General features: G+C 31.3%; 1 protein-coding gene across 6 annotated transcripts in view; it reads left to right on the top strand.

Annotated features, from left to right (window-relative positions):
* LOC127729062 (hamartin-like) overlaps positions 1-26,387 on the top strand; it is a 45,640-nt gene that overhangs the window by 4,106 nt on the left and 15,147 nt on the right. For 3 of the 6 annotated variants that reach the window (XM_052236699.1, XM_052236696.1, XM_052236698.1), the window contains exons 2-11: positions 1,017-1,174; positions 2,504-2,607; positions 7,100-7,261; positions 8,741-8,885; positions 11,038-11,064; positions 12,775-12,929; positions 16,170-16,482; positions 17,611-17,778; positions 23,899-23,972; positions 24,865-25,279. In XM_052236699.1, the coding sequence (XP_052092659.1) occupies positions 1,036-1,174; positions 2,504-2,607; positions 7,100-7,261; positions 8,741-8,885; positions 11,038-11,064; positions 12,775-12,929; positions 16,170-16,482; positions 17,611-17,778; positions 23,899-23,972; positions 24,865-25,279 (1,702 nt within the window). In that variant the 5' untranslated portion in view covers positions 1,017-1,035. The other 3 variants (XM_052236701.1, XM_052236700.1, XM_052236702.1) reach the window with 3 other exon arrangements.

The raw sequence follows: 26,387 nt of genomic DNA on the forward strand, positions 1-26,387 counted from the left end.
ACTTTTAAAGGTTATGAAATTAAAAATCTGGTGATTTTCTGTCAATTTGATAAACAGAACAAATCCCGGAAAAAAATCCGGAATTACTTGAACTTTAGTATTGTCGTGAAACTCACGGTTTTAATTTTGTCTTCAAAATCGCAAGAAATGTTAGCGATGTCTGAGAAATTTACCATTTTGAGTCATTAAAATCATTTCAATTTTAAACTGTTCTTGAACATTTTTAGAAAAACGGTAAGAAAATGCATGAAGTAAAAGCGATGAAACTGTCAATACAAGTTCGTTGATACTATGAACCTAGTGTGACTAATTTCGACTTTGAAAAAAGGGCCCCAAATTTTAAGTCATCTCAATTTCTCTAAAGGACTGAAATTGTGTGAAAAAATGTCTGAATACTTGATAAGCAGTATGTATACATTCAACTCCACTGAAAAACTTGCAAAAAAATAACAACTATAAACTGGCCCCCAAAAATATGAGAAATATTTACATTTTATAGACTAATACCACACATACTCCAACTTGAAAATTATCAACCACCAACAAATAAAACTGCAAACTGGCTCCACTTGTGATTTGAAATATATTATATATTATAAGTTTCTGTATACTTCAATTCTTACCCAATTCAATATAAAAAAAAAAGTTTTTTGGCCCATGAATAAATTTTTTTAAACAACTCCAACTCACTGGCACCCCATGCTAAATATTTACAATCACTTAAAGAAACAGAAAACTCACTTAAAATATGATAATTTAGATAATATGTTGTACAGACTGTTCACACACTCCCTCTGCCTTGCAAATGTATAACCACTTGTCTCACCTATAAGATGACATACAATAATGTATGTTTTGAGACTTTTCCAACACCCTCCTTTTATTTCTGAAAAAAAAAAAACTTATTTGAAAAGTTATACTGAGAGAAACCATAGGAAGACAATTTTTATACATCAACCTGTTAATGTTACAACACTTCAACTGGAAGAAGTTGACTAAATCACTTTTTGTTCCAGAGAATGCAAGAAATTGACAATGGCAAGCCACATGGAAAGTAACCATGTCAACAAAGATGCTGACTTTGATGTAAGAGAACTGTTTAATTTGTTAGACTCTGCAAATATAACCGATGTTACAGAAATAAAAGATTTAGTTCAAGAAAAATTAATTTCAAGTAAGTCAGTTATTCAACATGATTTATACGACCGCAAAAAAGTTTGCGGTCGTATATTGGTATCACGTCGTCTCTGTCTGAAGACATTTGGTTTCCGGACATTAACTTTAGTAAATGTAAATAGAAATCTATGAAATTTAAACACAAGGTTTATAACCACAAAAGGAAGGTTGGGATTGATTTTGGGGGTTATAGTCCTAACAGTTTAGGAATTAGGGGCCAAAAAGGGGCCCAAATAAGCATTTTTCTAGTTTCCAGACAATAACTTGTGGAACGGTGTATGGATCTCTCTGAAATTATACCACAAGTTTCCATACCACAAAGGGATGGTTAGGATTGGCTTTGGGGGGTTATGACTCAAACCGTTTAGGAATTAGGGGCAAAAAAGGGGGAAAAACAAGGGTTTCCTGGGTAATGGACAATAAAAAAAAATGTACAATGTTATGTTTGGATTACCTCCCTTACACTGCTTTTAAATAATGTTAAAAGAAATGTATTGTCTTGAGGTGATTAGCTATCAATTTATTTTTAGACGTTGCTATTTAAAAATGCTGATTAAGGAATATTAATTTTAGCCATGATTTTGTATGTCATAATTGCTATTTTAAGACTTTTATGATGTATTTAAATGGGTAATTATGGTTGCTAACTCCATTGGAAATTTGAATTGAGATTATGACCATATCTTGAGAGAAAAATTTTTTGGGGGGAAAAAGGAGGGGGGGGGGGGGTAAAAAAGAGGGACAATTTTTTCTCATTTCAGATTTCAGAAATTAAAAAGAAAATTTCTTCAAATATTTTTGTTTTTTTTTTTGCAAAAAAAAGGGGGGGGGGGACAATTCGCAAAATTATTTCCTACTATTTATGTCTGTGCACTTAACCCCCCTTTCCAACCCTCTGCAAAAAGCTGTTTGAAATGTATTATGTGTCAGCCTGCATGTGTTTAAAACAAAATTACTGAGATGAAACTCTGAGGTATAGTCTCCGAAGTTGTACTTTTTTATACATTCATTATTTTTAATTTCACAAACTGACTTTTTCAGAACCATTTGGTTAAATTTGAATTAATTCAATTTTAAAGTAACCAGTTGCAAGAAAAATTGTTAGATCTTTAATGTTCTATTGAAATAAAGTGCATTATTCCTTCGAAAACTTGTCTTGTGTTTTTGCCAGGGGCAGGGTGTCCAAAAAAAATTATGCTTTTTTTTATCCCTCTTTACATATTGTTACTCCTTCCAGAAATGATTTAAAATTTGAATAACTGTTGATATATAAGAGAAACCACATTCTAGATAAATATATGATTGAAAGTATTTTTTTCTTCTTCAGATAGTAACACATGGATCCTGAACAGTCTGGTGGAGTACTACTACATAACCTCATCAAAGGAAGCAATAGACATATTAATCAATGTAAAAGCTCCTCATGATAAGGTAGGTGATCCAGCTATGAGTAATTCCACTTTATTTATCCCTTAGCCTAAGAGAGAACCAAGAACTTTTGAGTTTTAATAGTCAAGTGCCAATTTCAAAGCTTTTCATACATGTACTTGAATGGAATGCCAAGCTCTGGACAGTTTTGAGGTCTGCAGTTTAAAATTGTGGTAAATTCTGGTCAGTTTTAAAAAGTGCCCAGCTCTTTGTTGTTAATCAGAGTGCAAGACTGTTTATTTTTAAAAAAGTAAAAGATCTACAATTTAGTAGAGTTTTTCAAGGACTAAGCAGTTTCAAGCTCCTGCAGATAAAAGAACACTTTAGTTGGCTATATGAATTATTGATAGTCTGTAAAACTTTTCCAAAACTTGTGACCCTGTTTAAAATACTTTCATTTTTTCCGTAAAATCAAAATGAGTTTACTCCTAAATCTCTCTTCTAGTATGTAAGAACAAGTAAAATACCCTCCAAAACTAACCTTTAAAACACACCATAGAAACCAACACAAAAAAACCCTTGATTCAAGTATAGTTGTATTGAAAAGACCAAAACTCATTAACACATTGCTGTTTAATTCTAAAAAGTGCTAGCAGTAAGGCCAAAAAAAATTAATTGATAGATTTTCATCCCCGCCCACCCCTCTGAAATCGTCCCGCTACAATTTTTTTTATTTCTTAAAATTTACTCATTGTTCATTTCCGTTACTGGTAACCGCCGATAATTTCGTTTCATTCAAAACTTCTTGTTTTAAATTTCGTTTTTTTGTTTTCTTCCAGTACATGTAATATAATAAGTTGACATATTCTTCTGCTCAATGATGACAACATTATCTTCTTAGAATATAGATTGATTACTAGAAGAACATGAAATATTCGGGGGTAAAAGGCGGTGTCCAAGAACGTTAATCGCGGTATGTCACAAATTTCAGTGGATTGAATAAAGGCAACAGTAGTATACCGCTGTTCAAAAGTCATAAATCGATTAAGAGAAAACAAATCCGGGTTACAAACTTAAACCGAGGGAAACACATCAACTATAAGAGGAAGACAACGTAACAACAGAAACACTGGACTGCAACAAAAACAAACGCCAACATACATAGAAATGGACAATTTGATAACAGCTGCCATATTCCTGACTTGTACAAGACATTTAAAGAAAAAATGGTGGGTTGAACCTGGTTTTATGGCTAGCCAAACCTTCCGTTTATATGGCAATGTTAAAAAGTATATCGCTAAAATGACTTCACTACGTAAACCATGGATTTTTTTTATTTATACAGTGACTTTGTGTCAGGAAATTTGGACTGTGAATGATATCCAAAGCGCAAGAATCGTGGAACACATTGGTACAAAAACATGACTGGAATAAAGTAATATACACAAGCACGAACTTGTGCGATTTATGACCGTATATTGAGTACAAAGAGTCGACCAACGTACAAAATGTATTATAGCAAGCCCTTAGATTTACCCCAAGGCTGTCGTTTTTGTTGACAAACAGCAAACACCCTCTGTCCCCAGCCCCTCAATAGAGTCATTAAACAACTTCTTTTTGGTTCAGTTCATGTTTTACATTGTAAATATATTTGCACCTTGCATAAGAATCTAAGTATTTTCAACACAGTTTGAGTTTTCATTTCACTCTGTACTCATAATATTTGTGTTGCATACCAATGCATATGCTTCATTTTTAATATGGGCACTACAAATCATAGCTTAGAAAGCAAAATCAATTTGATCTAGGTAGTCTTAAGAGAACATTTCTCCACGTTTTTGCTATTTACAAAAAATAGGTTTCTAAAGCGGCAATTACATGTAGAACAGTGGTTGCCAATCAGAAATATTAATTTAAGAATTTGAAAAATAATGTAGAATTCCTTATATATACATGATATAAGCTTATTATTAGTATATTATCCATGTATAAGAACAACACGTCACAAAAGGGTTTAGGAGGAAATAAAAATTAAAAAATAAAATCCTCCCACCCGCCCTACTTTTTTCAAAAATCTGGATGAAAATCTACTAATTAATTTTAGTTGATCTAATTGATGATACAGATCATGAGAGAAAGCTCATATTATATATCTGTTGATATTTGAATTATGTTTTATATTCTAATATTGTCAGCTGTAGTCTGTTCTTGGACAATTTTACAAAATGATTATTCAAAATTGAAAGTGTAAGTGATTGGAAAAGAAAGGATATGGGTATTATGGGGTAAATGAACATAAAACATGTCCATAGAAAAGCTAGAAAATACTTTACTTTCATTGTAGATTTACATCAAATCAGTAACTGGAAGCTCTCCAGTTTGTCTATATCTTTAACAGAATTACAATAGATATTTATTTTCAGTTGCTTTATATTCAGCAAGACCAAGGCTGCCTCTGGCATAGACTTCAGGTTATACTGTCTTATATTCATTTATAACCACTACATGTTTCTTTGAAGTAATATATAGATCAAACATTGAATTTGACAGTATACATTTATTTTATTGTCCCCGCAACATGTTGCGGGGGGGGGGGACATAGAAATACTGGGCATCCATCTGTCTGTCCGTTCGTCCGATCTTGTTAGCGCACTCACATGTACAATTCTTGGCAGATTTTTATTAAATTTATATCATAGGTTTATATCAGCAATGTCTTGGATGATTTGGAAAATCTGTGTCGATCAATTATTTTCCAAAGAATCATGCCCTTAGAAACATAAATTATATGGAAAATTGTATCGTTAGCGCTCTCATGCGTACAATTCTTGCCAGATTTTTATGAAACTTATGTTGTAGGTTTATATCGGCAATGTCTCGGACAAGGTTGAAAATCAGTGCCGATCTATTATTTTAAAAAGAGTTAAGCCCCCTTAGAAACATTAATTATATGAAAAATTGCATCTTTAGCGATCTCATGTGTACAATTCTTGCCAGATTTTTATGAAACTTATATCATAGGTTTATATCAGAAATGTCTTTGAGGAGTTTGAAAATCAGTGCTGATCAAATTTTTAAAAGAGTTATGCCCAGGGCTTCCAAAACAGTCGTATTGTCCGGACTTGTCCGATAAATTATAATTATGACTTGTTGTGTCGAACCTGAAATGGACATTTAACTTTGGGTTTGCCATTTTAAGAAAACAATTAATGAAGTCATTATGATCTTTAATTTTCTACCTGACCTTTTGCCTTATCCTAAAAGTGACATGGTGAATAAGTACTATCAAAACAAACCCTACTTTAATACCTTCTCATTACAATCAAGGTTAATTAGTTGTCTGACAGTTGAAATTTACCTGTTCAGGTGACAGGTAAACTATGATATGTTCTGGACATTGATCGGTCCATTTAAAGTTATTTTCATAAATTTCAGCGGTTTCCATCTAATTAATTTAGTCAAAAAGATTTAGATTATCAACATGATCAAAAATACGCATATAAATATGATTATATGAAAAATTGAAAAAGGTAGTTATAAAGGTTTTAAGTGAAAAATCGTCAGAAACACGCTGTTTGAACTAATACATGCGTGGGCATGTGCACAGGTGAGATTTAATTATGCATCCGAATTCTTTAAAAAATGCTAAAATTATCATTGTTACCTTTATCTAACTTTCATTACAAGTATTTTCTTGAAAAAATAATGTGGAAAGAGCTAAAAACTTCTAAAAAGGAAAGTTAAGTTTTTGACAATGTATTTTTACACAAATAAAGATTCTAAGGCAGATATTAGTAAGCTTATGTTACACACTTCGAATGATGCACTGTCAATTTAACAGTTTACGTCAGTACATCAAATTTGTATCAAAAGTCAAGTTTAATATACCGTAGTTTTTATGTCAATCATTGTTTATACGATGCCCAACTGATTACCATGATTGCCTTTTGTTACTTAGTCTTAAGGAATTAAAATCGAGATCAGACAAAAAAAGTCTGGCTGGCACAAATATTTTTTGGAAGCCCTGATTATGCCCCTTGGAAACATTAATTATATGGAAAATTGCATCGTTAGTACTCTCATGTGTATAATTCTTGCCAGAATTTTATGAAACTTATATTGTAGGTTTATATCAGCAATGTCTCGGACAAGTTTGAAAATCAGTGTCGATCAATTATTTTAAAAAGAGTTAAGCCCCTTGGGAATATTAATTATATGGAAAATTGCTATGTAAACGCTCTCATGTGTACAATTCTTGCCAGCATTTTATGAAATTTATATCTTAGTTTATATCAGCAATGTCTTTGACATTTTAGAAAATTTGCGAGTTATGCCCCTTGGAAATATTAATTATATTGGAAATCACATTGAATTTGCTCTGAAGCATTCATTTCTCTTAACATATTAATGAACAGTTTTAAAAGAACAAAAAAAAATGTGTATTTTTTAGTTACTGCCCTTGATCCTTGCATAGATAAAATATATTCAATGCGGGGGACATTGAAACTCTGTTCTTTTATTAGATTATTTATGATATTTCTTTTATGTATTTCAGCATCTTGTTGACAAGATCAGTGAAGGGATACGAGGGGCTCAACACAGGTTGAAAGCAGTTCAATTGTTACTTCATGTAGTTTGTAAAGAGCCCACGTGGATACACACAAATGACAAAATTATTTCACAGTCTGTATTTGGAGCACTTATGAAATGTTTAAAGGTAACTGTTACCAGATTCTTTGTGAAAATGCAGGTGCAAACCTAAAAGTCACTGTTGCTGATTCTAGTGCTATAAATTCAGAAATTATTGCCAGATCTTTATTAATGTGAATGATGCAATCAGGTGAGTATCACAATAATAAGAACTTGCTTTCTAATATCTGATTGCAGCTTTTTCTGAAATTACAATTATTAATCTCACATTTTTGTCACTTCATAAATCCTAATAATAAATGCACACATTAATTTCTGAATTTACAGTATTTAGGTGAAAAAATACCAGTGATGATAAAACTCATTTTGGCCTTACATTTGTCATTTACATTTTTTTTTTCTCAAAACTACGGTAGTCTGATTGGTAAATTGAGAGAAACTTGTCTTTTAACCTTAGGATTTATTTTTTTTTAAATTATTGCTGGAGTGAGTTCTGTAGATCAAGAATTAACAAATGTTTCTGCTCCTATTAGTTTTTGTTTCGAATTTGCAGAAATCTTTTTCTTTGCAGTTTAGACTCTACCAATTATTCAATCAATATAAGAGCAATTGATATATGGTAAGCAGTTCATCCATTCTAATCATACCTTTTATATTTTTGATAACGATATTGCATGTATGATACAATTTGAAAAAAATGAAAATGCACAGCTTTTCATTCTTGGTTCTTGTGTCAGATTACTGGCATGTTTGATTACCAAATAATTATTTTTAAAGTCCTTATTTTTGTTGCACACAGAAGAAAAATATATGTCTGTTTAAGGTTACATACTTTAAAGAAATAGGGTAGGTAGGTCGGTATTTCCATTTTATTTTATTTTTTCATTTTATTTTTTGTGACATGATTTTGAGTCATGCCGTTTCGACTTGTCTTGGTCCAAGTTGATCATGGGCCGAGTTTACCCGTATTTTTGATGATTGGATTATTTCCCTTGAAAAAAATAGCGGCAAAGTGTTTATTTCATCACACGAGTTGCTAATTTCCTTAAAACAGCTGTCATATTCACGATTGTGAACATTGGGATGTATCAGGCAATTGATTTATATCATTTGCAACACTAACTTCGCTTTTGACACGAGTTCAGTTTATTTTTCACTTTACGACGGAAATAAAATGACTTAGGGTCGGCGCTCAAAAGTAGGGTCGGTCGGGTAACCGTAAACAGACATATATTTTTTTTGGACTAAAGATAATTTTATAGTTGTAGATGTGGTTTTGATATGATGCTATCATTGTTTAATTCATGATAACGAATAAGCAAGAAACAGAAAAAAAATTGCTTAAATAATCTTGTATGTTTCTGCCTCATTATACAGCATTAAAGATAGAAATTGTTACTTTTCAGAATAAAACAGATGTTCCAATACTAATGACAAGAGTTATGTCCCTTACAGTAATTATTTGTTATTTTTCAGAATAAAACAGATGAACTAATACTAATGACAGGAGTTATGTCCCTTACAGTAATTATTTGTTATTTTTCAGAATGAAACAGATGTACCAATACTAATGACAGGAGTTATGTCCCTTACCGTACTGTTACCTTCCATTCCTACATACCTGGGGCATCAGTTGTCAACTATCTTTGAAGTGTTTTCTCATTTGATGACATTCAGTCACAAGAAACCAGGTATGTTGTCAAATGTTTGGATATTTATACCAAGACTTTTTTTAATATACAATGTAGAGGGTTTTTAAACATTTTCAACAGTTTTGGTAGATACTTAAAATTTGTGATACTTTATCCATTCAAGAGAATTGAACTTTAACAGTTCTTCCACAATACATAGATTTTTAGCACACCTGGTCAAAAGGTGAGATATTGCCATCACTTGGTGTATGTTATCATTAATCTGTTTTTCTTTGTAAACGTACAAAAAATCTTTGAAACCACTCGATAGATTTGAACCACACTTTGTTGGTATGTTTAGTTTATAATTTATATACAAAATTTCAGTTCGTCACCAAACATGAATGCTTTGGCTAAAAATAGGATATAGGCATAAAACTGAAGTTGTTGACTTATATCTTAAAAAATAAAAGATAATCAAAACTGACATGGGTAAAAACTATCTACCCTGAAATTTTGTGAAAAATCAACCATTTTTGAATTTTTACCCCTGAACTGTCCATTTTTAACAAATTTCATAAGGTCACTGTTACTAAAAATAGATTCAGGCTTGAAAAATGAACACAATTTGGAAAAATGGTTTCCAGATGGAAACTTGAGAGTTTCCCCTGCTTGATTGTCTAAGGTCAATGTTACAAAAAAAAGTAGATTTTTGGGTTGGTTTCATACTGTGAAATTTATACAGGATAAAGATAAGCAATAATGTGTACATGCTTAATTTTCCTTCTGAACATACTAGTATTTTGAGTTCTTGAAATAAAAAAATGTTTTTCCTCAATAAATATACAGTTTGGGCAGTGCCAAGCTTTTTAATTGTCCTTAAATGACAGAACTGATTTTTTAAAAAAATATTCTGCAATTGGATCTGAAACTGGTCACAATCTTACTTATTAGTGTGTGAAAGATGGCTGCTACTGTTTACTAAGTGATCAATTCAGGCTCCTGGGTGCCTTTAGTCACCCAATTCTTGTTATACCCCCGCTTTAAAAAAGTGGGTGTACTGTTTTACCTTGGTCTGTCCGTCCATCCGTCAGTCCGTCAGTCCATCCGTCCGTCCCATAAATAATTTTCGTCGCATCTTTCTCAGGAACTACATTACAAGGATTTCTGAAATTTGGTTTTAGGGTTTATATGAGTCAGATATACGGTGTGATGCGTTTTCAGATTCATCACTCAACAACTTTCTGTTAACCTTATACTTTTAGCGGGGCGGGGATATCATTAGTGAGCAGTAACTCACAGATTCACTTGTTTTGCTTGGATGCACTTGAAACTAACACCAGCTTTTATTTATAATGCAGTTATGATAGCTATAGTATGTTCTTCAATGAGTTGCCTTCATTTTTTAATGCTTTCTGTGAAAAAACTGAAAAAAACAAATGATTTGTATATGCAAAGCTTATGATTGATTTCAGTGTATGCAGCACAGAAAATTTTTAATAGAGGTGGATGGACCAATGATTTTTCTTAGTGAATCAATAAGATAAATAGACTAAGCTTCTATGTACTAGCCTTTGTTCAAAACTTTTTACTTATTTATGCAGCCATGCCTCAAGCTGGAAACATGATCCATTGAATAAACTTTTTCTTTAATACTTTAAGCAAATAATGCTCATCAGCAGAATGACATGTAAAATGTATATGCAAATACAATAACTGATCAATGGATACATCAGAGAAGAATAATGATCTATATTAAGTATTGGACACTAACAAGTCTGTTCTACGTTTAAATGCATGGAAAAGAAATTTACAAAGGTTACATATGTCTTTTACATTTTCTAAGCTCAACAACTGTACAAGCTTAAATGACGATAGATGCCTATAATAATATGACTTAATGTACTGTCTCCTTATTACATTATAACAATCACACTGTAAAATGAAATGAAATTCGTCCTCTATTGTATTTAAAGTACAGAGAGTGCATTTTCTTGCTGATCTAACTGACCATGTGTTTTTGTTTGATTGGCCAACATTTGTCATAATTAAAGCTTCAAGAACAAACTAACAATCCATTATCATAAGATAAACAACTGATTGCAAAAAGAAAAAAATAGGAAAAAAATTGGAGAAATAGGTAAAATGATGTTAGTTGAGTCCTGTACAAAAAATCTGAATAATTTTATAAAATGGTTTTATAATTATTCAGGAAGTCCTAGTGCTAGAGGTACTGCGGGTAAGGTCACATGTTTTGTGATGTGTGCTTTTATGTGGTGTCTGAATTTCTTTTATATGGCTAGAAATTTTAAACTTTTTTTAAGATAATTATTTCAAAACATAACCTTTTGTGTGTGATTAAATAATTTTTAATAAAAAATACTTGATATACAATTATCTAAATACTTAATGCTTAGGTTAGATTTATAAAGATTTTTCTATATCTAATTGTTTGCTGTGACCTTTAGAATAACTCTGCATTGTACTCTCAGGAATCTATATTTGGATCCCTATTAATGATATTTTAGAAAAAGTTCCAGAAAATGATATAAATTTAGCTGCTTGATTGAAGATAAAAGTTAAAAAGAAGCATTAAATGTTTTTTTTTACTATATACATGTAGTGTTCAGAGCAATTAGACTAATTTGGATTTCTAGAAAATTAATCTTAAGATTTTTGATTGAAATAATGAAAGTCCCAAAAGTGTTGAAACATCAGTTGAAAAATAGGGATCACAGTGAAAATAATAATTACTTTAAAGATTTATAACATTTCGGTTTTTAAAGCAACACCAATTTTTATTTACAGCTGTTATCCTAATGCTAGCAAGTTAAAGGTTTGGTTGGCTTGCTTGCTTTGTTTGTATTCAAGTTTGCTCAAGCATTGTAATTAAGATTGACATCTGCAAACGATATAAATAGGCGGTGTTAAACCTCTATAGAGGTAAATTTGATTATTTGATAATGTCCAATCAAATTTAAATATAATGTATACAAGTTTAACTCAGCCTTTTTATATTGTTTTCAGATGTCAATCTTAATTACAATGCTTCAGCAAACATTAATACAAACAAAGAAAGCAAGCAAGCAAACCAAACCTTTAACTTGCTAGCATTAGGATAACAGCTGTAAATAAATAAACAGGAGATAACTCTTCCAGAACATTTTTTCCATAAGAATACATGGAATTTTACAACTGAACTTTATCATCACGTTTATCTTTTATACCATTGCATGAATATATCTACATATATATGCTTTCTGTCTGAATGAATGAGCTTTTTCGTTTTAACACTTAATAAAGGCGCTTTACTCAACCATATGTAATTATTCGGAAAAACTTGAAATACAATACGACATGCTGACTTTTTTAACATGCTAACATTTTAACACATCTATATGTAATAAAAATGATAATATTATAAATATTCACTTACACAGTATTTTGAACTCCTAAAAAGTAAAAAAAAAAGTGTAATGCATTTGTAGGAATGATAATTTTAGCCTTGAAACTATACTTAACATGTGTATAATCTGTGAAAATTTTACTGAAAAATGAACTTATACATACATGTTGTCATGAAATATTAGTTTCTTCATAATAGAAGTTCCAAATGGATGAAATATTATGTAATATAATTTCCACTGGAACAAATATTACAGTATTTGTTCCTAACAGAATAAAGAGTATAGAATATTTCCGGTGGAACAAATATACGTTGACAATGTATGTATACTTACTTCAATATTCACAGCATCATGAATGATACCAAATGCATGACACATGATAAACATGTTTTTAAAGAATGTAGTATTTTATAACTGTTTAACATATGCATGATATGCTACAGCTTTATGCCATAGAAGAAAATTTATTCTGTGTTGGAAAGAAAATTCTACTAAAAAGTATGACCTGAAATTAGTAATAAATCAGCTTTTGTGTTTTGTAGGTAATGTTCCTGATGTATATTTACTTCACCTCCAGGTGGCACTGTATTCATTATTTCATCGTCTGTATGGAATGTTTCCTTATACTTTCTTAGCATATTTACGAACTTACTACGGTAAAAAAGACAATATTGCTGTATATGAAGAATGTGTAAAGGTATGTGCATGGAATTAATAGTTACGTTACTATGAATCAGATGAAATTTATTGTGTATATTTGGGAACTTTCCAATTTGCTGTTTAGAATGTAACTTTTGCAATTAGAAAGCATTCAAAGGAATGATAACCTGAAAATATGGTCTTCAAACTTTACTCACTACAAAGTTGGTGCTCAAAACACTGAATCCAGCATTTTGATTGGTTGACTAAGGAGTCTGCTTAACATAATTTCACTCCAAATTTTTATGAACACAAGGCCTGTTTTCACTTTTCAGTTAAGACCTATTAAATGTAGTGTAATTTGTTCTTGTCTTGAAAATGCCTAAAATATTTGCAATTGAGTATTAAACAAACAACTCAAATCAATCAATTACAACCTTTTATGGATTTTATTGTCAAAGTCAATTAAAACATAAATCAGGATAATATATTACAATATTGTACAACATATCTGTCTTGCAGTTTAATCTAGAATTTTCATGACCATATACCATGTATACCTTATTTATCTTGCTAAATATATTTTTAGAAATCTGTTAAATACAAATTAAATATAAAAGTTAGATGAAATGGTATTTTTGATGAAAATAAAAGAAGATGTGGGGTATATATGTCATTGGTACATGAAAAAGACACAAAAAAAACATTAAGAGACCATCATTGTGTACTGTGCATATTTGTCATATTTGTTTTCATCTAGCAAACATTAAAGTTCAAAATACAGAAAATGTGTAATGTCATAAGTATGTAACTAAGGCAGTTTGAATGTAAACTAAATTGAGACATGACTATTAGTCTCTTTCAGTTTTTTTACGACCGCAAAAATTTTGCAGTCGTATATTGGTATGACGTTGGCGTCGTCGTCGTCCGAAGACACATTAGTTTTCACACTATAACTTTAGTTTAAGTGAATAGATCTCTATGAAATTTTACCATAAGGTTCAATACCACAAAATGAAGGTTGGGATTGATTTTGGGGGTTATGGTACCAACAGTTAAGGAATTAGGGGCCAAAAATAAGCATTTTTGTAACTTCCAGACAATAACTTGTGTGTAAGTGTATGGATCTTTCTGACATTGTACCACAAGGTTCCATATCACAAAGGGAAGGCTGGAATAGATTTTGGGGGTCATTGCCTCAAAATTTTAGGAATTAGGGGCCAAAAAAGGGGCAAAAAACAAGCATTTTTCTAGTTTCATGACAATAACTTGTGTGTAAGTGTTTGGATATTTCTGAAATTGTACTACAAGGTTCCATATCACAAAGGGAAAGCTGGAATTGAGTTTGGGGGTAATTGCCCAAAACGCTTAGGAATTGGGGCCAAAAAGGGGCCAAAAAACACATTTTTCTAGTTTCCAGACAATAACTTGTGTTCAAGTGTATGATGGATCTCTCTGAAATTGTACTGCAAGGTACCATACCACAAAGGGAAGGCTGGGATTGATGATGGGGGTAATTGCCTCAATATTTTAGGAATTAAAGGCCAAAAAGGGGCAAAAAACAAGCATTTTTCAAGTTTCAGGAGAATAACTTGTTTGTAAGTGTATGGATCTTTCTGAAATTGTACTACAAGGTTCCATATCACAAAGGGAAAGCTGTGTTTGAGTTTGGGGGTAATTGATTTCATCAAAAATTGAATTATTGGGGTTCTTTGATATGCCGAATCTAACCATGTATTTATATTCTTAATTTTTGGTTCCGTTATCAAATTGGTCTACATTAAGGTCCAAAGGGTCCAAAAATAAACTTAGTTTGATTTTAACAAAAATTGAATTCTTAGGGTACTTTGATATGCTGAATCTAAACATGTATTTAGATTTTTGATTATGGGCCCAGTTTTCAAGTTGGTCCAAATTGGGGTCCAAAATTAAACTTTGTTTGATTTCAACAAAAATTGAATATATGGGGTTCTTTGATATGCTGAATCTAACCATGTATGTAGATTTTTGATTTTTGGGCCCCGTTATCAACTTTGTCCACATTGAGGTCAAAAGGGTCCAAAATTAAACTTTGTTTGATTTCATCAAAAATTGAATTCTTGGGGTTCTTTGATATGCTGAATCTAACCATGTATTTAGATTTTTGATATTGGACCTTAATAGGTGAATGTCCAATTTAAAATTTTTAAGTTCTTAGACCACATTCATTCTGTGTCAGAAACCTATGCTGTGTCAAATATTTAATCACAATCCAAATTCAGAGCTGTATCAAGCTTGAATGTTGTGTCCATACTTGCCCCAACTGTTCAGGGTTCGACCTCTGCGGTCGTATCAAGCTGGGCCCTGCGGAGCATTTTATTGAAATATGATGTTATAAATGCTATTTAAAAAGATTTTGATTTTAATGCACATAAAATCATTAGGTTCTTATATTTATCTGATTTCTTTATCTTTAAATGTTGTTGCCATGATATAAATATCTGTTTCCATGATATAAGATATTTATAAGGTCAATCAACTTGTTTAAGGTCAAGTTATCGCAAATGGGCTATCTCACAGATTTTAGTAAAATTTGCATACAACTCTGGCTCGATGAACTACAACTGAAAGTCCAAAAAAATAATTCATTTATCTCTTTTATTATCTGAAATATTACTGATTGAATTCTTTCAAAATGGGTGAACAGTAAAATAAAATCAGCAAAAAACCTTCTTGAATTTGTCGTTTTTACGGTATACATCGTTCAAAGTGGTGTTTTATGTGAAAAAATACCACATTACATCGAAATAATCGCATTGCAGGCCGTTAAACGTTATTTTTTTTATGTTTTTCACTACCAACTAGGTAACAAATTGATTATTAGACAAAAAACGAAGTCGGTGACCATATGATTATTTTATATCATTAGAACAGAAATTTATGTATCAACTACATATCGTTTTTTAAGAAAAATTTGTGTATTAGAAATTAGAGATTTGATGATTTGAAAACAAATTTAAGAAGTTTTTTTCCCGATTTTATGTTTATACAAATGTTCACCCATTTTGAAAGAATTCAATAAGAAATATTTCAGATACTGTAATTTCAGAAATTATTGCGAGGTTTTTATTTATGCGACTCCATGACATATTTCTGTGTCAACAGCTTAATATACAAATTTGTTTCTATTTTAAGTTTTTTTTTTTTTATTTAATCAACAAAATGTATCTGTAAAAGATTTGTTTTGTATTTTCATTCAATGTTTATTGTAATGTTTTTTTTCACAGTACTATATGTATGTTATTTAATATTGTTACAGCCAATGCTGGAGAGAGTACGTCTTCATCCCGGTCTCATCACAGGAAATAGAGATGCTGAGGTCTCGAACAGTCGCTGGCGGACAATGGAAATACAAGATGTTGTAATGGAATGTGCCAAAATGTCTCTGGATGTGATGGAGGGCATGTGGGATGACTCGTCTGAGTCATTGAAAAAAAACATTTTGTATAAACCTCTTGATCAATCTAAATCCAAGGATATAACATTCCAAAATAGAGGTAAGGATGAGAAAAATGTAGTGTACAAACCTCTTGAGCAATCTAAATCCAAGGATATAATATTCCAAAATAGAGGTAAGACTGAACAAGTAAAAAAAGTAAAATATTCTCAAAAGCATAGGTCCAAAATAAATCTGAAATGGTTTTGAAGTGCACTGGTTGAAAATTTGCAAATTTACTCTTCTTCAGAATGCAGGTAGAATTTTACCAAGATACAGTGGTTCAAAATAAAGTTAAAATATTTAATAAATGAGTTATGTCCTTGAAAACATTAATTATATGGGAAATTGCATAGTCAGTGCTCTCAAACTCTCAAGTTTTAAAAAACAAAAAAAAAATGTTTATTTTAGTTATTGCCCTTGGACAGATCAAATATATGCAATGTGTGGGACATTGGAACTTTTATTTCTTTTTCTTTTATTCTTCTATTTTAACTCAATAGATCAATATTTTCTATTTAGTAGATATAGGAAGATGTGGTATGAGTGCCAATGAGAAAACTCTCCATCCAAGTTACAGTTTATAAAAGTAAACCATTATAGGTCAAGGTACGGCCTTCAACACGGAGCATTGACATGTTAAGAGTTTTTCAAGAAATAAACAGAAAAGTGTTGGAAGACATTTTTTCACTACCCCAACTTTTACATATTTAATAAATAAATTGAGTATTGGCATTGGTAAAGTCATTTGACTGGAAGTTTTAATCCTTTTCTCACTGATTGAGAAATATATGTCTTACTTAATTTGTTAGTTTTTTGGTCCTTTTCATATAAAAGTGCAAGTTGTATAGTTTTACAGCTCTTTTCATAATGCTAGCAAGACAAAGGTTTGTTTGGCTTGCTTGCTTTGTTTGTATCAATGTTTGCTCAAGCATTGTAATTAAGATTGACATCTGTAAACAATATAAGTAGGCGGAGTTAAATATGTGTAAAGGGTAAATTTGATTATTTGATAATGTCCAATCAAATTAAAATATAATGTATACAAGTTTAAATCCTCCTTTTAATGTTGTTTTCAGATGTCAATCTTAATTACAATGCTTGAGCAAACATTGATACAAACAAAACAAGCAAGCCAAACAAACCTTTGCCTTGCTAGCATTATGAAAAGAGCTGTAATATTTAAAAAAAAATAACTTTCTGTAATAGCAAATCAATAATTATACAAATATGCATTACTATTTTATCATGTCTATTTTTTCAGACAGTTCAATGTTACGGGTTCCAGATCCAATTCCCTTTTCAGGGAACCAGGCCGATACATTTTTTAGTCCATCTATAGCAATTGGAATGTCAACTCCTCCACCATCACAGAGAAATACCCCAGCTACAAATGTACTTGAAACTTCCAGTTCAACACATGCCCCCTCTGGTAAGGAATATATGTACATTTTCATTTTTCTAGGGAATGAAATTTGCAGTCAGAACAAAAAACCTAAATATCTATGGGGTATATCCTGATTTATATACAATTTGCCAAGAGAAGGGTTTCTTCAGTGGTAATAACTTTGATTGACTTATTGAATAGAAAATAATGTCCTAAGGGTTCAGATTTTTTATTTTTCTTGCATTTTAACACTAAACAGTAGCATTTTTTAAATTCAATAGTGTGCCCGAAAGGCAAGGAATTAATAGATTAGCATAAAAATTCCCTAAAGCATCTTAGGCCATATTCATGACATCCCTCTCAAGTCTCCAATGTTCAATGGAGGTTATAATTTTTTATAGACTTGTTAAAATGAAAATAACATCTTGCTAGCTCAAAACGTTTCAAAACTACACATCAAAACCATTACATTAAAGGGAAAATTTGCAATTTTTTACTTAAAGTTTAGATATGTTCATTATAAAATAAAATACATATTCACAAAGTTTTATCGCTATATGTGCAGTAATAAAGAAGAAAATCAATAATTAATAAAAAATTTATTGACTACTTCTTGTAGTACGTGACGTTTTCTCCTGGTATTGCATGCCGGGATTTAAAGTAAAATCATTAAAAGTCTTGGTCTTTAATCATATTTTAACATAATCATATGCGCACCAATGACTAATTTTGATAGCTAATTACCATCCAATAGTAAGAAAATAAAAAGTACAAACATGCAACTTTTTACATTCATGGAATAAAATTTTCTATGTTTACCGTATATATTTCGATTTTTGACATGTTGACAGCACAAAAAGTAAATCTTTTATTTCTTTTTTAAATTTTCTCTTCCAACAAATATGGTGAAAAAAATTAGAGAATATAACTTTAACTGTGACAAGGACAATGAGTCACAGTACGTTTTGACCCTTAATTCAAGCGAACCTTTCTATGCTAGGAATATGTTAATACAATGTGTATTATTCCCTGGCAATACCCGTTGTGGATGGCTTGATATAAAATCAAGGTAATTGCAGATCAGTATTTAGCTGCATCTCCAGGGCACACCGTGCCAGGTGTGAATGTCATTTCGAATGGATTATAAGACAGAAGGTTGAGTTAATACACAAAGTTAAAATACATATTAAAGGTGGTGGCAAATACAAAAGGATCGCCGTGGAATATTAAATTATGTTTAGGGGTTAGGTCCGTTGTAAGTCAAATCATGATATTGAACATGTATTTCATATATATGTAGGATGAATAAATCTGATGTTATAAAAAATGTTCAAATTAAATCTAAAGGAGAAATTGTTAAAATCAAAATGATTTTTTTATTTGATCAGTTTAAAAACAAAGAAATAATCTTTGGGAAACTAATAATCAACTGTTATAATAAGAGTATATCATTTGACTGATCAAAATGGAAAAAAACTAAATTTTATTAAATTGATGTATCGACAGCTCGTTTGATTTACCTTATACAGTTAAAAAATGTAAGAAACACTCTATTCTAAATATTTGAAATCTTGGTATGTGTTACTGTACCTGGTCAAAAGGTGTTTAAGCAATACCAGAAACCATCTAAGGGCTATTCCATTAAAATGTATGTGGGAGGGTAGGAAGGGACTTTCAAAATATCCCTACAACCAAGAACCATTTTTTAGATATTTTTGCATAATGGTAATAGATGCATACTGAAAAAAGACCCATGACCCACTTTCAATAATTAAACTTCCCTTCCTACCCTCCCACATACATTTTAATGGAATAGCCCTAAAGTCAACTTTGCCTATGAAGAATGGAACCAAAAAAATACATAGTTCACCATGGAAAATTTTTAATACTTTTGCTTCAATGTAAATATTCACACATATAAAATATTCATATATAATATATAGATATAAGAAGATGTGGTATGAGTGCCAATGAGACAAATCTCAATCCAAGTCAAAATTTATAAAAGTAAACCATTAAACATGTATAAAACCTAGTTCACACGGTGAAAAAAAATGAAATCATTTAACACAGAAGTAAGTTTTAGATAATTAACGTGAGCTCTTTTGGTGGAATGTGGCTATATCTGTCCGTTTTTCAGGCTACTACAGCTAACAATCTTCCTTTTTTAGCTCAAAGGGCCAAGTGAGCTTTTCTCATCACTTGGCGTCCGTCGTACCGCGTCCGTCGTCCGTAAACTTTTACAAAATTTTCTCCTCTGAAACTACTGGGCCAAATTTAACCAAACTTGGCCACAATCATCATTAGGGTATCTAGTTTAAAAAATGTGTCCGGTGACCCGGCCAACTAACCAAGATGGCCGCCATGGCTAAAAATAGAACATAGGGGTAAAATGTAGATTTTGGTTTGTATCTCTGAAACCAAAGCATTGAGAGCAAATCTGACATGGGGTAAAAATGTTTATCAGGTCAAGATCTATCTGCCCTGAAATTTTCAGATGAATCGGTCAACCTGTTGTTAGGTTGCTGCCCCTGTTCAGCAAAGTAAGTTCTACAAATAAGTCAACATGACTAAAATGGTCAGTAGACCCCTTAAGGAGTTATAGCCCTTTTATAGTCAATTTTTAACAATTTTTCGTAAATTTTTGTTATCTTTTACAAAAATCTTCTCTGAAGAAACTACTATGATGAATTTAACCAAAGTTGTAAACAATCATCATTAGGGTATGTAGTTTAAAAATTGTGTCTGATGACCCCGCCCGTGAACCAAGATGGCCGACATGGCTAATAATAGTACATAGGATAAAATGCAGTTTTTGGCTCATATATCTAAACCCAAAGCATTTTGAGCAAATCTTTCAAGAACAAATTGTTCATTAGGTCAAGATCTATCTGCCCTTAAATTTTCAGACCATTCAGGCAACCCGTTGTTGGGTTGCTGCCCCTGAATTGGTAATTTTTAGAAATTTTGTCAGCTTTTGGTTATCTTGAATATTATTATAGATAGAGATAAACTGTAAACAGCAATAATGTACAGCAAAGTAAGACCTACAAATAAGTCAACATGACCAAAATGGTCAATTGACCCCTTAAGGAGTTATTGCCCTTTATAATCAATTTTTAACAATTTTCATAAATTTTGTAAATTTTCACAAAATAATTTCCACTGAAACTACTAGGCCAAGTTCATTATAGATAGAGATAATTGTAAGCATCAAGAATGTTCAGTAAAGTAAGATCTACAAACACATCACCATCACCAAAACACAATTTTGTCATGAATCCATCTGTGTCCTTTGTTTAATATGCACATAGACCAAGGTGAGCGACACAGGCTCTTTAGAGCCTTTTTTTATAGAACAAAATGTTTTTGATTTCAGAAATCTATTATGATTCAAAACTCTTAGATATTCATTGTCTATGAAAAAAAACCACTGTAACTGTATTACAATCAACTTAAAAATGAGGAGTTAACTTTGGTAATAAAAACTGAAGTTTTCATGATTCGAAAGAGTTATATTTTTTATATTTATTCAATTCTAAGTCTCAAATATAAATAGGAAATAAAACTGTAAAGGTGGGGGTAATTATAAATGTTTTAAGTTTGGCTGAATTGTGTTATTCAGTGCAAGAAAACGTTTGTGATTTGTATTTAAGATCGACTGGAGGAATCAGGTTTTTTTGTACTTTATATCTTGTACCTTTGCAAGACTTGTCATTCATATTCTTCAGTAGGACACATTATTCCCACTCTAAACAGACAATAATACTCAGTAATAGCGGACATGCAGTAGTATTTTAAAAATTCTGTGATTTAATACCAAGTAAAAAAAAACACCGAAATTAATTTGATACTCAATATGTTTCCTTGAAAATAAACATATTCTCATTCGGTCTGAAAATAAAATATGAATTTGGTATACAGAACATGCAGAATTGTGAATGTCATAAAATGTTATTATCATAAATAGGTATTGAAAGCCAATATAAATATAATTTATAAACCTGTATAATTATACATGAGACGTCATGGGACGGTCCCTTGGCATATACAGGTAATATACAAGTTCCGCTGTAATACCCAAAAATGTCAAGGTATTTCACTACCTAAACAGAATGTACCATGTCACAGAAATTATCACGATTGTAAAGCACCAGTCATCTTTTAAAAGGTGTCCTAGATGGGTTAAATGGTTTAAATTCTGACAGCATTTTTTCTCAACTAAAATTTAGTTTTTTAGTCCCCTACTGACAAAGTCGAAGGGGACTTTAAGTTTGCACTCCATCCATCCATCTGTCTGTCTGTCTGTCTGTCTGTCTGTCCATCCGTCAGTCAGGCAAATCAGTTTTCCACACTTTTTGACTTCATGCTTGAAGATATTGACTTGATATTTGGTGTATTGTATTATTATGACAAGTTACAGATCAAGTTCGAATTTTGTTCCGGTCTGATGATTTTGTGCAGAGTTATGGTCCTTTGACTTTGAAAATTCACTACAATAATCAGTTTTCCACGCTTTTTTTTTTCATTCATGAAGATATTGATTTGATAATTGGTATATAGTTTTATCATGACAAGTTACAGATCAAGATCAAATTTTGTTCAGGTCTGATGATTTTGTGCAGAGTAATGGTCCTTGGACTTAGAAAATTCACTTAAATAATCAGTTCTCAACACTTTTTTTCGTCATGCTTGAAGACATTGACTTGATATTTGTTATATAGTTTACACCATGACAAGTTATAGATCAAGTAAGAATTTAGTTCCAATACAACGAATTTTTAACCTGTAGGGGAGTATGTATTGCCATGCAATACTCACAGAATGCTTGTTAAATTACATCCAGGAACTAATTTTTTTTGTAAATTTACGGTTTTCATTTGTAACTTTCGAAGTGAGTTGTTTTTATGCCCCCGCTGTAGCGGAGGAGGCATTAAGTTTTACCCTTGTCTGTCTGTACTTCCATACGTACGTCCCATAGTTAGTTTCCGTTCTTTAACTTTAGTTTTGCCTCAACCAAATGATTTGAAACTTATACACAATGCTTATTACCACAAAACACAGATCAAGTTCGAATTTTGGTGGCATCACTTTAACCATTCTAGAGTTATGCCCCTTTACAAATGGAAAAATTGCTGAATTTTTCCTTTCCGTTCTCTAACTTAAGTTTGCCTCAAAGAAATGTTATGAAACTTATACACAATGCTTATTACTACAAAATACAGATCAAGTTTGAATTTTGGTGGCGTCACTTAAACCGTTCTAGAGTTATGCTCCTTTACAAATGGAAAAATTGCTGTTAACCACAATAAAATGAATAAAGCAAGGAAATGGAAAGTTACCTTTCTATAGTGTGATCAAAAGTCTGGGAAATAATAATGTTGCATTATTTTTACTTAATTCAGTTTCTGAAAAAGGATGTTTTTTAGGTTCATCAATGAATATATGTTGATTTAAGTTTCATGTTATCCTGGGAAAAACATTAATAAGTATGGAAGATGTGGGATATACATCAATGAGACACAAAGCCACAACACAAAAAAACAAAAGACTTCTTAAGGTCAGCATATGATCTTAAACAATAGATTGGCGTCCATACAATATATTAAGCTCAAAATAACCATGAGTCTATAAAAATTTAAAAAAACATTAGCAGAGCTATTTAAGATTTAACATCTACACCAAAATTATAAAATGACAAAAAAAAGATATAACTGTACTTTTTATTAGCTAGTAGTAGTGAAACAGTATTTTAAATATTAGCCATATCTAACATATTGAATTTCTGCTTTTGGACTTCATAAAGCATTTCCAAACCAAAGTTCATTGGGTGTCTAGAAAAAGTATTAAAACTTAAGGGCTTTTCCAGAATTAAAGCATGGGAGGCATTTTATTCGGACACTGACCACCCATTAAATAGAAATTTTCATTTTACTTATAATTGTTACAAAATTCAAATGGAAATGCAAACACCCATATTTATTTCATTTCAGAGCCCCGTCCCTCCACCCCCAAAATTTTGAAACATTCGTAATTGAAAATGTGCATAGGTCAAGAGAAAAAAACTATCAAGTGAGTTAGTTTTTGTAGTTTGTGTTAATTTCTATTTACTACATTTTTGTCTATGTATAGATTTGATCATACTTCGTGATTTTTTTATTCCAGCTCCTGGAACTCATGGAAATACACCAGTGATAACTCCCAGAGCTACACCTCCTATTTTTGAAGATGCTGAAAAGGTAGAAAAAAAATACATCTGAAAATAAGGAGATAATCTGGAATTGCCAATAAAACAGCTCCAACACAAAACATAAGGATGATTAGTCTGCTGACATTAAAATGATCAATCACATTTTTTTGTGCAAAGAGCCTCAGATATTTCAGATAGTTTTTACAATTTGAAATGTTCTTAAAAATTCTAAAATCTGACTGTTTAATGATAGGTTATATTATTTCAGTTGTATAGAAACTTTACCATTACTGTTAATTCAGAAATTATTGTGAGGTTTATAATGAGTTTGGGTAATTATCACAATAATAATAACACACATTTGAATATCTGGTACATATATCTATTTGCATCGTTTCCTGAAATTACAATAATTTATCTCGCATTTTTCTTCCATTCTTTAAAAATCGCAATAATAAATGCACACAATAATTTCTGAATTTACAGTATTAATAATGTAAAAGTTGTTTCACTACTTCTCTGTAGTTCAAGTGTTAAATTCATACATTGTAATCTGACTGTAGTTCTAGTGTTAATCATATATTGTAATTGACTGTAGTTCCAGTGTTAGTCATACATTGTAATTGACTGCAGTTCTAGCGTTAGTCATACATTGTCATTGACTTTAGTTCCAGTGTTAGTCATATATTGTAATTGACTGTAGTTCCAGTGTCCCTTTGGTATCCTTTGCCTCTCTCTTAAACACTGTAATTGACTAGTTCCAGTGTTAAAGTCATAAATTGTAACTGACTGTAGTTCCAATGTTAAAGTCATATATTATAATTGACTGTAGTTCCAGTGTTCAAGTTGTAATTAAATTATAATCCTGGTACCTTTGATAACTATTGTACACTGTTAATTGACTGTAGTTCCAATGTTAATGTCATACATTGTAATTTCAGGGTCTTAGTAGAAACAGTAGCAGAGGATCTTTGTTTACTAAAGGCTCCGATAAACGTGCATCACTAACCATTGTTACGAAATCTCAACCAGGAAGTGATGTAAAATCATCGGTGCCACCATCTCCTATTAAAACAGAATTCACGGCAGAACCTCCAACAGGAATGTTTAAATCTCTACCCATTAGAACAACAGCTAGAGAATTGAAATTTGACATTGTTCCAGAATCTCCAATTGCGTCATTTGTGGATCATGGGATGATGTATCACCCAAGTAATACTAAGGAAGAAAAGGATGATGGGATAGAGCATGTAACTATAGAAAGAAAAGACAGCTTAGAAAGGCCAGATCTCATGGAGTCATTCTCCATGGAGACACTACCCAAAATGATGGAGGATTTACATGGGAGTGATGAAGGTAATAGTTTAAGATTGATATTTATACATGTAAATGGCACAATAGTTTATTATTTGATATATATATACTTACTTGTGTAAATATTCAGCTCACCATGGTGATCTTAAACTTTAAGGGAGATGGGATCTTTGGCACCAAAGTTAAGATTGTACTTTCACTTTGAGATCAATAACAGTAGAAAAAAGCCACTGGCTTGTTGCCTTTGGTTTTGTCAAGTTAGTGTAGGGATTCGGTGTTATTAATTCACCTTTCTTTTCCCACACCATACTTCAAAAACTATTGTGAATGATCATCCAGGTTGAATAGATGATTAAGACACCTAGTAATTGAGATAATATGATAATAATGGATTGTAACATTTCCTGGCACAGATCTATTGTATTTATTATGGAGGATCATTTATTGTCTCTGCTTATGCATTTTGTTGACAGTGTTTTGAAACAATGATGTTTGAAATCAGATTTTCAGGTGGTTTAAAACATATGATGGAACCTTGAATGTTTATAGGAGACAGAAATCCAAAGTAAAATGGGGGTTAAATTTACAAAAAATATTTTTTGTATAAAATAGTTTTAAGTGTTTGTTTTATATATATCTAAATGGATAGTTAGTTGTGCACACAGAGTAAAGTTTTCAATTTAGAATTTACCAACATTTTGTGAGTTAAGACATTTTGTTGAACTCTTAGATATTTTAGAGTATACTTTTCTATAGCTTCCATTCTGGTTTTCATGTTTCCTTAACATCAGAATCAGAATTTCAGATTTTCAGACAAGCCAGCTAGCCAGAAACACACAAAAGTTCTTGTTAATTATAAAACATTGCCTAAAGAGATCTATTCAAAGAAGACTTTTATATCATAACTTTTTTTTGAGGAAATGTATTTTCATATTGAACAATAAGGCAATTGTATTTCAGTTTAGATCAATGTAGAGCTGAATACACATATATACGTTGATATTAAAAAAATGAACTTAGATTAGGAACACTAAGAATTAGTTCAGGATTAGAAAAATTGATATCCTTCATTGAGGGTTGAAGTTCATATAGAATAGAGAATGGAAACAGGGAATGTGTCAAATAGACAACAACCCGACTAAAGAACAGA

The sequence above is a fragment of the Mytilus californianus genome, unplaced genomic scaffold, assembly GCF_021869535.1.
Source record: "Mytilus californianus isolate M0D057914Y unplaced genomic scaffold, xbMytCali1.0.p SCAF_2, whole genome shotgun sequence".
Lineage (NCBI taxonomy): Eukaryota > Metazoa > Mollusca > Bivalvia > Mytilida > Mytilidae > Mytilus > Mytilus californianus.